General features: G+C 52.4%; 1 protein-coding gene across 2 annotated transcripts; it reads left to right on the plus strand.

Moving 5' to 3' along the window:
- Positions 1 to 532: 532 nt before the first annotated feature.
- Positions 533 to 9,607, plus strand: KIAA0040 (KIAA0040 ortholog). 2 transcript variants are annotated; one of them, XM_040073653.1, is made up of 2 exons: positions 533 to 574; positions 6,293 to 9,607. In XM_040073653.1, the coding sequence occupies exon 2, from the start codon at positions 6,405 to 6,407 to the stop codon at positions 6,738 to 6,740; it is 336 nt and encodes a 111-aa protein (XP_039929587.1). In that variant the 5' UTR covers positions 533 to 574; positions 6,293 to 6,404; the 3' UTR covers positions 6,741 to 9,607. The 2 variants fall into 2 exon arrangements, with proteins under 2 accessions (XP_039929587.1, XP_039929588.1); XM_040073654.2 differs by lacking the exon at positions 533 to 574 and adding an exon at positions 5,367 to 5,473.
- Positions 9,608 to 12,243: the final 2,636 nt, after the last annotated feature.

Genomic DNA, 12,243 nt, shown 5'->3' on the forward strand with positions numbered 1-12,243 from the left:
CACTCCCTGGGGATGCTCCATCCCCTCCTGCCAGGCCGCAGTGTCCCATTTCCAGGGACAGAGGGTGGGCGTCAGGGCAGTGCAGGTGTGACAACACGCAGGGTGGTGGTGATGGGTGCTGGGTGGAGGTGAGAGGGAGCAGGGCGGCAGTGGTGAGGGGGTCCAGGGTGGTACTCCTGGCACTGCTCTTGGGGAGCTGGAGCTCCGCCCTGCCCTCCCCACCACAGCAGCGGCACCACCACCCCGCAGTCCTCCCTGCTGTCTCCCAAAAACGCTTCTGGGAAAACCTAGGCTGCACCAAAGCCCGGCGAGCCAAACACTCGGCTCGCTCCCTCTTCCCCACGGCAGGTTCGGGGCCGGTTTGTGCCCCGTCCCCGCCTGTCTCGCAGCCCGGCCCGCGCCGCACAGTGTGCGCGTCCCCGCCGCAGTTTGGGGTTCGGTCGCAGGGTGCGGGGCAGCCCCAGGCGGGGCCGGGCCGGGCCGGGGGCGGAGGCGGGCGGGACGGGGCGGCCCCATTTCCCCGGCCGCGCGGCGCTGCCGGGACCGGCGGGCGGGACGGGGCCGCGGCGCAGAGGTAGGTCGAGGGTCCGGGGAGTACCCGGGAGGGAGATCCTAGGTGTTATCTTCGGGGCTGTGGTACTCAAATCCAGGGCTTTTCTCGCCTTTTATATATATATATATATATATTTTTTTTTTTTTTTTTTTTTTTTTTTAAGGCCACATCATCTGCTTCGCGCAGCCCGCGGGGGAGGGGGTGAGAACAGTACACTGGGGAAAGAGCGATGAGCAGCAAGCAGCTCTCAGGGGACGTGTGTCTGGGGCAGTCTGTCTGGCACCGGGGATTTGGGGCACCCGAGCTGCACCCACGCGTTTTGAGCACCGCAGAATCCTAGAGCGGTTTGACTGGAAGGGACTTTAAGGACCCCTTGCCATGGGCAGGCACACCGCACGCTAGACCAGGTTGTTCCAAGCGCCGTCCGACTTGACCCTGAACGCTTCCAGGGATGAGGCATCCGCAGCATCTCTGGCAGCCCCCTGAGCCTCTTGTAACCAAAACCAGGGAGGGCCACGGCTGGGGGCTGCTGCCCGCCCGGAGAGGCACCACTGCCGTACCGTAGTTTGGAGGAGCCCAGGAGGGCTTTGAGGAGCTCCCAGGGCGTTCCAGGGATGACAGTGGCGCTCACCCTAAACTCAAAACTGATTTTTTGGCCGCAGTCTCGGTGATCCCGGGGCCGACGGCGGCCGCGCGTGTGCAGACGGTGATGACGAGTGGGCTCCAGGCAGCAGCTTGCAAAATAGTTTCACTTTAACCCTCTTATCCAACATCCATATCAGTAGTTTTCCAAATCATTCCCTTTAGGAATGAAGGCATTTACGCGTGGCTTCTGGCAGGAAGATTTGATGGTGGTGGGAATGAGATGAAACTTTCAGCTAGTCGTGTTTGCTGGGTGGTGGCTTTTGATGTTTGTCTTTTACGATTGAGGAAGGTCGCTGTAGCCTGCTGCGAGTTGTGGGAGACCGGCGGCAAAACCCTTCTTAGTCACCATTTCCGAAACAGCAACGTGCAATCCCTGCTAAGGAAACTGTTCACCCTCGGTGTCAGGTTTCATCCAGTTTTCCTTTAAGTCTGCAGGTGCAAGCAGGGAAAATAGGTGCGAACTCGTGTGACAGCACAGCTGTGTCTGTGCTGGGTGGATGAGGGAGCTCCCAGGCTGTAACAAAAAACAGCCTGAACCAGAGCTGTCACTGCAATGGAAAGTTGGTAAAAGGGTGGTATAAAGCTGACATAAAGCCAGTAACAGACGGAAATGGTTGTTTAATAATGTGATTCCTGCTTTGCACTCCTTAGCATCAACTGCACGAAGTGTGGTCTCATCTGCGTTAAGGAAATGGGGGTGGCTGTAGATCAGTTGATTCCATGTCACCTCCACAAGTCCCGAGTTGCGGCTGGCCACAGAGCACAGGAGTGTTGAAATAATCCAGAAATACTTGGGGCACACCCCACAGGTCAGCTGCCCCCAGAGCTGCTGCTGCTCTCACTGTGCATGCAGGGAGCACCTTAGAGCAGCCCCGCTCCTGCCTGAGTCAGGCGACATCTCAGCTGAGAGGAGCAGGCTGAGCTTTGTGTTAGGTTGGAGGGAACTTCATGAAGACGTAAGAGCCTGTTGAGGGTTGGGCCTAGAGAACTTAACCAGCAAAATGACCTCCAGCTCTCTCCCCTCTGCCACAGTGACACAGCATAGCTGTTCCCAGTACACTGCAGCTTTTCTGCAAACTCTTACCTCCATCCCCAGTGGCTGCGGTTGCTCTGCAGCGCACAGGATGTGGACAAGCCAGCATTGCCAAGGCAACCCCCTCTGTTTTGGTTTCCCCACACACAGGCTGGCAGCCTTTACCCCTCCAGCTCAGCCAGGCAAGCCCTGCATGCCAACGGTTAGTGGTGTCATTGCAAGCCGTCCCTCAAAAGGACCTTGTTTTCCACCCACGGCCTCCCGTAACTCCAGAGGAGTGGCAGATGCTCTCCACCCTTGCAAACCGGCTCTTTCGAAGCCAGGCTGGGTTGAAGAACTTTATGTTGGATGCGCAATGTCGATTAAAACTTACACAAGCGGCGTAAAGCCCCGCCGTGCAGAGCTGCCATCAGTTGGAGCCTTCCATCCCTGGCCACAGGAGTTCCCAGGCGACTTTCCATCCGTCCATGTCAGCTTTCCCCTGGCTCTGCCAGCACCAGCTGCCCAAAAACAAAGAGCTCATTTAGCAGGATGCTTCACAGCCCTCCCTGAGACACAGCCCTGTCTCCCAGCACCTCCCTGGCCCTGTTTTTAGGTCCTATATCTTGGCCCAGAAAACAGCTGACCTCGCAATGGCAGCTCCACATGCTTGCAGCAAGCGCTTCACACCCATCCCGGACCACAGCATGTAAGCAGCTCTCCATGTTCATCTCCTCTCTAAGGGGAGATGTCACACCAAACTGAGCAACAGCATGGATTTTCCTAAATGCAGCTCCTCATGGTGCACTCCGGTTTTCAGCTGGCAGTGGGTGGCCTTGGGTAACCCCTCTGCCCTTGGAGTTGCCACCTCCGAACACATCGGTTTTTCTACTTTCCCCTCCCCTCCATTTTTTTTAATATGAAACTGAAGAAACCCATTATTTAGCACACAGACATCCCTTCATCTACAAAAACAAAAGGCAGTGCACACACCAGAAAGAAAAGGCATTTGAAAACCAGCTGCATGGCCATGCTGGAAGCTGGCCCTGGGCTTTGGGTGCTGCTTGGTCAGGGTAGGGGCAGATACCTCCACCTTCCCCTTCCAAGGGATGCACATTCAGCTTGCCCGGGGTGGCCACACATCCCCAGCTGGACACTTCCCTGTGACAATCAGCCAGGGCCTCTGCAGTGTATTCAGCTCCAGTTTAAAGTGGAAACATTTCAAAGGGCTTTGCTTTTTTTTTTTTTTTCCCCCTCCCTGTTCTTTTTTCCTCTGCAAACAATTAATTACAAGTTTAAAAGGAAGTTCCAGCCCTCCTTCCTTACCCTGAAGTTTAGAGGCAGTAAATATAAAGCAGTTCAGTGCAGGAATAAAACTGTACATCCTGTTTTGTCTGAAATTAAGGCAGTTGTTGCTTGGGGGTTGTTTGGGTATTTTACTTTTTTTTTGGAGTCAAGTGTATCATAGGCGTCCTGTATTCCTGCCTGGATAATGAGCTGTCAGGATACTTAGGGATAAATGGCAAACCTGCACCACATGGATGATTACACTGAGGAAAAGCTTCTCTGTTTATTTAATTTGCAGTGTAACCTTTACTACAGCTGCCTAAAAAAAAAAAAAAAACCACAAAACCCAAAAAAACCTAGGTGAAGATGAAGGTCAGGACATGGAGCAGGCTTTAAGAAGTGGCACTCATTTATCTCCCCTGTGAGCAAAAGCACATCTGGGATGCTTCCAGTTGGCTCCGGGCAGGGGGTAGGAAGAGGTTGTATGGGATTTGAGTCTCTGAGTAGCCTGTGATTTCTCAGGTGGAGATGCTGATGATATTTCTGTCCTCTGTTGAGTAGTAGAATGAGGCAATGTGAGGAACGGCCAGTTTTGATGCAGGAGACTGGACAGAAATCCAGTAATAATAATAATAGTAATAATAATAATAATAAACTTCTTCCAGCCAAAGCCAAAACCACCTCCCAAAGTACTGCATTCATTTGGTAGCTCTCAAATGAGAATTTTGTAGAAAGGCATCCAGAGAAATTCATGTTCAAGAGAGAAACAACCAGCTAATTGGGGCCAACTCAGCTGTGTGCTCATGCAAATTGAAACAATAAATCCACAGTGGTCAGTTGTTTCTGAGGGACATGGATAAAGCCCTTATTTTTAACAGAATCTGAGCACTTGTGCAATCCTAAATTGAGAGCTTGGCATCTGTGCTGAGGGATTCAGTTCCTGATGTCCTGACAGCCAGGTCTGAAAGCCAGCAGCCAGGGGAGACCAGTGAAACAAGACCCTGTACAGTTTTGTAGGTCCCAGGACAGCATTTTGGAAGGCAGGTTTTCCCTTGGGAGATGCTTTTTTGGGGGGCTGCCCAGGAGTTCCTGCCCAAGCAGCACCACGAGAGCTGTGGTTAGGGCAGGGCGGTGGTCAGGGCTGGGTGGGACCCGTGGCTGCTTTTTTGGGGGAGGCTGGTGGCTTGATCTTCCTTTAGGAGTGGGGTGTAATGACACAGCAAGGCAGGAGAAAGCACAGTGGTGCTAGCTGGAGGATCCTAAAACACTCCATACAAGAGAGCATCCCTTAGCAGGTGCCAAACAAGGAATAAATGAGATGCAGAGCAAGGAAGGGCAGTGCTGTAGACAAGGAGGATTCAGCTGAAACCAGCCTGGGTCCCCTTCCTGTCCCTCCCTCAAGGTCCCTGAGCTCTGTGAGAGCTGCCAGAAGGAAAGATAAGGAGTCGGTGTCACAGGGGACAAGTGGAGCAACCCCTCTAGGACACCTTTGGTGTTCAGGCTGTACCTCTCAAGTTTTTGTTACATGGAAGTGTTGGTTTTCCTTTCACTGTGCCTCAGTTTCCCCTCCTGGGCACATGGGGTTTTTAAGCATTCCCTCAGGAAGCAGCAGGGCTTGCATCCCAAAGAGTGGCAAAGACACAGCTCTCCAATGCTGAGCAAGGGTGAAATGGGGAGCCTGACACTGCCCCTGCCAGCCCTTCATCTGTACAGCCCCTAATTCAGTGACCCCTGTGCTGAACCACAACTGCAACCTCACAGCACAGAGGCCCCTGCTCTACTCAGATGCTTTGCCTGGCCACAGGAGAGGAAGAAAGATGTGAGCAGTGGCAGCAGCGCCCTGCCCCTGCAGGAGGGCTTCCCTGAGAGCCCTGGCACTCAGCAGCACCTCTCCCTCCCTGAGGGAAGAGGAAAACCTTACGTCAAGCCACAGAAATGCTTCTCAGCCCTGCCCAAACCCTTGGAGCAATTCCCAGGTGAGGCACAGCAGCAGCAACTCCTCCACCCCAGCCAACCCTTGTCCTCCCCTGCTGGTGCCTTTGCGGCCAGCCCTGGGCACATGGAAGCAGCTCTGGGTGCAGGGCTGCTCACTGGGCTCTCCCAGCTGAGCATCGCCTGAGAGTCCTACTGACCACAGTCCTCATCAAAAATACAGGTGTAAACCCACACCAAACCTGCTGGCAGTGCCTGGGGTGCAGGGGCAGCAAGAACAGACCCTACCTCTGTGCTGCTCATCCCAGATCACGGGCCCTGAGAAACAGTCTGGCCAAAGATACCCCATCCCAGGATTGGGAATAAGGAGGGATCTGTGATGTGGTGTCCTGGCTCCTGTGGCAGTACTGTGTCTCTACAACTCCAGGTCACTGGCCTAGATCAGGCAAGTCCTTCCTAGACAGGAAAGCTTCTCCTGCAGACCATACTCCATCTGCTATGAAACAAGCCCTACAAAGGGCTAAGAAGAGCTCCATGCTGTGTTTGCTCAGCCAGGGCTGTTGTGTAAATCCAAAGGGGCAGGATTTGTGCTTGGCTAAATTCCTAGGCAAGTAGGGATGCCCAAGACCCTCCTCACCCATCCCCACAATCAAGAACAAACCCCAGGAGATAGGAGGCTGTGTTTCTCAGATGAAGACATCCGAAGAGACACAGCAGGCAGCACAGTCCATCCCCCACAGCTCCAGGCCCCTCCAGGGCAGGAGACATCTTACCTTGCTGAGGCTTAGGCTGCTCTGGCAGCTCCATGAAGAAAACTGCTGAGGGAGCAGGCACCTCATCCATGTTGTTTCTTGTCTCTGCAGGCACCATCCAAGGACTCTTGTGGAGACCACTAGCTGCTTACAGTAGCTGAGCATATCTCAAAGTGCCTTTTGAGCAGTGGGAGCAGCACAGGCAGCCTACTCAGGAGCTGACATGCAGCAGAAGATCAGCTCTTTCTTTAATTCCATCTTGGAGCTCATCCGTACCAAGCATGAGGAAGGCATCTTCAACACCGTGTGCCTGGCCGTGCTCTTGGGTCTACCCTTGGTTGTCCTCATCGCCTTCATTTTTATCTGCTGCCACTGCTGCTTCTGCAGACGGAGGAGAGAAAGCACGAGGAAAGGTGGCCCCAGCAGCAATGGGCAGCTGCATGCCGAGAGGAACAAGAAGAAAAAGAAGAAGAAGAAGAAGCATGATGAAGAGGACCTGTGGATCTCAGCTCAGCCCAAGCTGCTCTTGCTGGACAAGAGACCCTCCTTGCCCATCTAGCAGACAGGAGGGTGTTCGGGTCCTCTCCTCTGAGATGCCACCATCCCTTTCACCCGTGCACCAGGTGGGGCGAGGAGATACCAAAGCTGCTGCCACTTTATGGTGACTTTCGACACAGGCCGAGCCCAGCGTGTTGAGGGGCCAACAGAAAACAAGGCGGCCGGACACAGGTTGTGCAAGTCTCTTCTCCCCCACCATGGCAGCGTGCCCCGGGGCAGAGACCCCTGCAAAGGACAGGTGAGCGCACACGGTGACATGCCACCAGGTCCTACGCACCTCCTGCCACGAGCACAGTGCACGCACGCGGGGCCGGCACAGCGAACGGGGTGCGAGGCTCTCCCTTTGCGCTCGCCTGCAAGCACGCGCGCCGTGCCGCAGACAAGGGCGCGCAGGACAACATCCACCCAAACGCCAAGGCACCTGCACGCTCCCCTGCACAACACAGACAGCTGCGAGTGAAGCAGACACACCTTGTTTGCTTGCCCTGCCATGGACAGCTTCACTGTCTAGGCTCCGTCCTAACCCAACTCGCTTTGGAGACACAAAGAAAGCTGAGTTACCCCACGGCTCAAAGATGTGCCATCTCCCAGGCCACCAAAGCAAAGTCACTTGCAAGCACCTGAAGCTAGATGCCCTCAGCCCAACCTTTGAGACCTCAGACACCATCCTAAGACAGCACAGCAGAAGGACTTCTTGCCACCTCGGCTAGAGGAAGGAAGGAGGGAGGAGGCTGCCAAACCAGCCCTTTTGCACCAGCACTTAAGAAAACACCTTTCTTGAAAGACTGTTTTATACAAACTTGCCATTAAAGAACCCACCATGCTACTGCAAGAGCAGAAACACAACCTGAGGCTGTGTAAAAGCTTTGCTATGGGCATTAGAGTTATTTATTGAATGACTACTAAAGAAGAGCAGGACCAAAGGCCCCTCTGGAGCGGGGCCAGACACATGGAGCAGTACTGAAGCAGCAGACATGTTTTTCTGGCACACTCAGCCATCACCTCTCCCTGCAGCCCTTGTGCCATGTGTCAGACATGTACAGACCCATGAGCACGTGCTGCCTCAGCTGATGCCAGCTCTTCGTGCTGCACTGGAGGTTTCTGTATGGTTGTCAGGCTGACCAGCTCTGGGATTTTGAATGTGCTGTAGAAGCAAAGTAAATTCCATGTGCACAGTCATCCCTTACACAGGGATACGTTGTACAGCCAGACTGTGCACCTCTCTCCATCCTCACTTTCCTTGGAAAGACGGTTCAGGTGTGCACAGCAGCTAACAGCACCACACACAGCCCTCATCCCTGCTCTGTTTCCCACCTGGCTTGTTTCCCATCCTAGGTCCCTTGAGCTGGGAGTCTCCTTTGCTCCCCAGTCTCTCCTCCACCAGGCTCTGTGAAGAGAAGCCTCATCACATCTGGGTGTTGCTGTCTGTACACTTTCTTCCAGTTCTTAAGCTGCTAAAGCAGACCAGAGCTGCCAGCCAGAGCCAGAACAAGCAGCAAAACCCACATGGGCAAGCCTGAACAGAGCTGCTGGACACAGCTGCTTCCAGCCCAGGCAAGGGTGATGCCACCTTGCCCTCACTTGGAGGACAAAGCCACTGGCTGGAAGCAGCTGCTTGTGCCACCCGGTGCCAGCACAGCTTGTCCTGTCTGATGCAGGCAGGGCTGTGATGGTCACATCATGTCACAGGGTTTGGCTGCCTGCAGCTGTGCTGGGAACAGCCATGAGGCTGGGCTCCTCCTCACACAGCCCTTTAAACTGACCCCATATGTGCCTTATTTCCCAGACTGCTTTGTCACCATTGAAATTAGTGACTCCCTTCTGCTCCAAAACAGGAACAACATAAAATGGTGTAAAAATTAGGATCTACCACATGGAAACGCAGAAATAGCTCTGATCTCTGTCCCAAGCTCTCAGCCTAACCAAGATCCTAGAGAACTAGCACTGCACTCGTATTATTCCTTCTTCCTTCCCTCCTTTCCCTATCCAAGTACTTCTCTCAGCCCTCCTGCCTCCACACTCACCAGGTGGCCAGAGGAGCTCATGCAGGTGCTGTGATCCAGAGGCATGAGCAGCCCTGGAGGCAGGGTGGTGCTGCCTGGAGGAATCAAAAAACAGTAGAGTAAAGGGAAACACGATGGGAGGCCAGAGGTTCAGCCAGACAAGCAGGGGCAGGGAGGCAGCGAGCACCGTCAGAGTACAGCCCACCTGGTGTGGAGGTGCCAGGCTTTGCAGGCCTTCCTGCAGGAGGCTTTTCTTCAGAAAGCATTGCAAGTAACTCCAGGTGAGGGCAACCAATTCCTACCAGAGAACTGCCAGGAAAACGTCAGCATTGTATCGCATACATCTCCAGATGCAGGCTTTGGGGAGTTCAGAGCTAGGTCTGAATTTCAAGAGCTCCCCAAAAATCATCATTCAAACCACCCCTGGGCTGGACAGGGAGGGACCAGGAAACAGCCCTGTCCTGATCCATCCAACCAGTGGAAGGTCTGAGCCTCTGCACTCCCTAAAGCACGGGGGCTGTCTATTGGTGTCTATTGTTAGAGCCAAAGAACGCACTGAATCGGCTGCTTCTGGAGGAAAAGGCAAAAGAGCAGCAACAGCTGAGGTGCACTAGAGCCTGTTACCCACCAGCTGGACAGTAGCAACCCTGCAGCACCCACATTACCAAGGGGGCAGAGATGCACAGTACAGAAACTCCACTGCATGGTCCCTGCTCTCCAGACACCCCAGCCCTGCCTCCCACAACTGCATTTCAGTATCAACCTTCAATTCCCCTGAACAAGTCCATGCAACAGGGAGCAAAAACAAAACAAATTTTGCGCAATTTTTTTAAAAACCAAAAATAAATGACTCTTGAACTGCAAACAAAAACTGTATCTCGGTCTCTCAGTCATGTGTTTATTTTCCTGGGGAAGTCTTTCTTTTACCTGTGTCCTGGCCCTAGATAAGAGACAGGCAGAGCTCAGCGGCAGAGGCGGTACAATCTCTGCCTGCAGCCAGCTGTGCAGCTTAAGAGCTTCTTTTCTTAAAGAAACAGCTTAACTTAATCAAGTTAATGGCCTTACTTTGTATAAGCACAGCCAAGCTCCCCTACCCAAGGGCAAGAAGTAGTGGGAAGAACAAAAGGTGTGTTTGTGCTGTGGGAGGTGGGCTGCAGGTTTGTTTTCTTACTGAGGATCAGCAGCACGGACTAGTTAACCCCACTTGGTTTTGATCAGACAACTATTTCATGGTGTCTGCAGCTTGCTCGGCAGAGCCTTTCCAAATCCTACACCACGGAGCTCTGCCCCCACGAGGGCAAAAAGTAAAAACCCGCTGCTCAGCCAGATGAGGCACCAAGCTGTCCCCTGCCCACAAAGCTGAGGCGCCAGAAGAGACCAGTGAGAAAGGAGTGCAGGACCGCAGCGATGAGCAGCTAGAAATGGCAGAGGCCACTTCCTGGAGAAGAAAGGAGCTTCTTGCTTCTCTCCAGATGTTAGACACTGGATTTAGGGCAAGGTGTTCTTGGGTAGCCTGGGCTGCAAGGGGAAGTTCCAGGGTCCTAGGGTTAGAAATATGCAGTGGCTGAGATGAAGTTTAGAATCCTGGAGCAGTCTAAAGATTGAAGGGAAGCAAAGCAGTGACCAAAAGTAACAGCACTGCTTTCCAAGCAAGTGCCCAGTGCAGTTAAGACACTTCAGGCTTCTCTCCAAATCACAGCAATACAGAAACGCAGTATCTTTGGGAAGAAGCATTATTTCCCTCCTGTTGCTGGGTAAATACAGCAACATTTCTCTAGGGTCCCAGAAACAGCAGATATATCACAACAGATGGGTCCTGGCTGGTAGGACCCAACTACAGGATAATCCTCATCAACATAGCAATGCCAAAGCAGTGAGGATCCTTCTGGGATTCAAATTCCAGGTGTGTTGCTAATCAGTATATCAACTTTTAAGTGATCTCAGAGCGAGGCAGAGATTTCGAGAATGTATTGGCTCTCCGGCATCACTGTTACAGGGCCACATTTAACATCAACCAGGGTAGTAAAGGGATATGACATTTTTATGGGACTATTCCAACAATCCTGAGCCTTGAAACCAGAACAGCCAGTTCCTCAAGGCAAACAAACTGCATTACCTGACCTGTCCCAGCCTCCCTGGTTGTAACACAGACTCTAGTTAACCCCAAAAAGGTCCTCTCGCAGAAGCCAGCTCGAGACTGGAAAGTCTCTCCTGTGTGAAGAGACAATGCCACCCTGTGGCTCTTCGGGAATACTGTCTTTTTTCTATAGTTTTCCAGCAGCTGTCACTTTGCCCTTCCTGGTGAGAGAGGAGCAATAGGAGTGACAGATAGACCCTCCTCAGAAACTGCAAATAAGGTGCCTCACTTGTCTTTAGCTCAAAAGCAAAGCTTATACTGCTTAAGAGAATACTCCCTGCTCCCGGGTGGGATTCAGCTTTAGGATGGGATTGTGTTTTGCTGCTGCACAGGAAAGTCACAGGTAACAATCACACCCGCTGTTTTTCAGAGCGTACACTTACTTTTCGAGTGGCTGTGTGTGAAGAGTACTCCTCCTCTCCCTCTCAGTCACTTTCTTGACGACTTCACTGAGCCCTTTAACTGAGTAACAGACTGAAATCTGTCCTTGCCTACAGACAAGTGGGCAACAGGGAGAAACACTTCACAGTAAAGAGCTCTCATCGTTTTCCCATGTCCTTCCCTCATGCTCTTAGCACAGAGCCTGCAAAACACTTCAAGTGCAATTTTCTTTCTAGTCCTCTCACCATTGGTCTCCTTCCCCCAAACCAGGGCTTGGATATCCTATCGCAGTTCAGACGAGTCTCTATCCACCTGCCCACCCAAGAGGCACAGTCCTGAAAGTATGAGGAAGATTTTAGTCCTCACCTTTGAGAGACAACTCTCTAGCTGCCTCTCCTCAGCCAGGTCCTGGCAAGCACAGATCAGTTAAGTCCTTCACAGAGTTAAGTCACAAAGAGAGCACAATCCCCATCCCTGTTTTGGAGCAGATCCCAAAGACCTGATTGGCACAGTGCTGCTCCAGGCCTGGGTAATGCTTCCACTTCAGGCAAAATGCTTCAATAGGAAGCAAAATAATTCTACTACCCAAAGCAAAGAAGACAGAAATATTTTAAGACCTCCTTTATTTGAGATTATATTACTTTCTCCAGAGTCTGGGAAGGATTCTTTAGAATGTATTGCTCAGCTCAGCACTGCGATAGAAAAAGCCATTAAGACATGGGACAACCATGTCCCAGGGTGCTCAGACAAGGAAGCCTTTGAGCAAGCCTCATTTGCTTAGCTCATACTTCTTCCCTGGCTGGAGCTGGCTGTCCAGAATTTCAATATCTTCTCAGGGAAAGAAAATAAACTTCACCTTTATGGCTGTGACTAAAAGAAGAAAAAAGCAAAAGCAGTCAAATGTGAAACCAGGCACTGCGGCACACAGGATCAGTTTATCTCCAGGAGATGCTCATTTTAGAGGTGGATGACAAGTGTTATCA

This window comes from Hirundo rustica, chromosome 9 (genome assembly GCF_015227805.2).
Source record: "Hirundo rustica isolate bHirRus1 chromosome 9, bHirRus1.pri.v3, whole genome shotgun sequence".
Lineage (NCBI taxonomy): Eukaryota > Metazoa > Chordata > Aves > Passeriformes > Hirundinidae > Hirundo > Hirundo rustica.

Bases quoted from the DNA above. Each gene is read 5' to 3' on its own strand.
- KIAA0040 (XM_040073653.1), top strand. From the start codon at position 6,405: ATGCAGCAGAAGATCAGCTCTTTCTTTAATTCCATCTTGGAGCTCATC.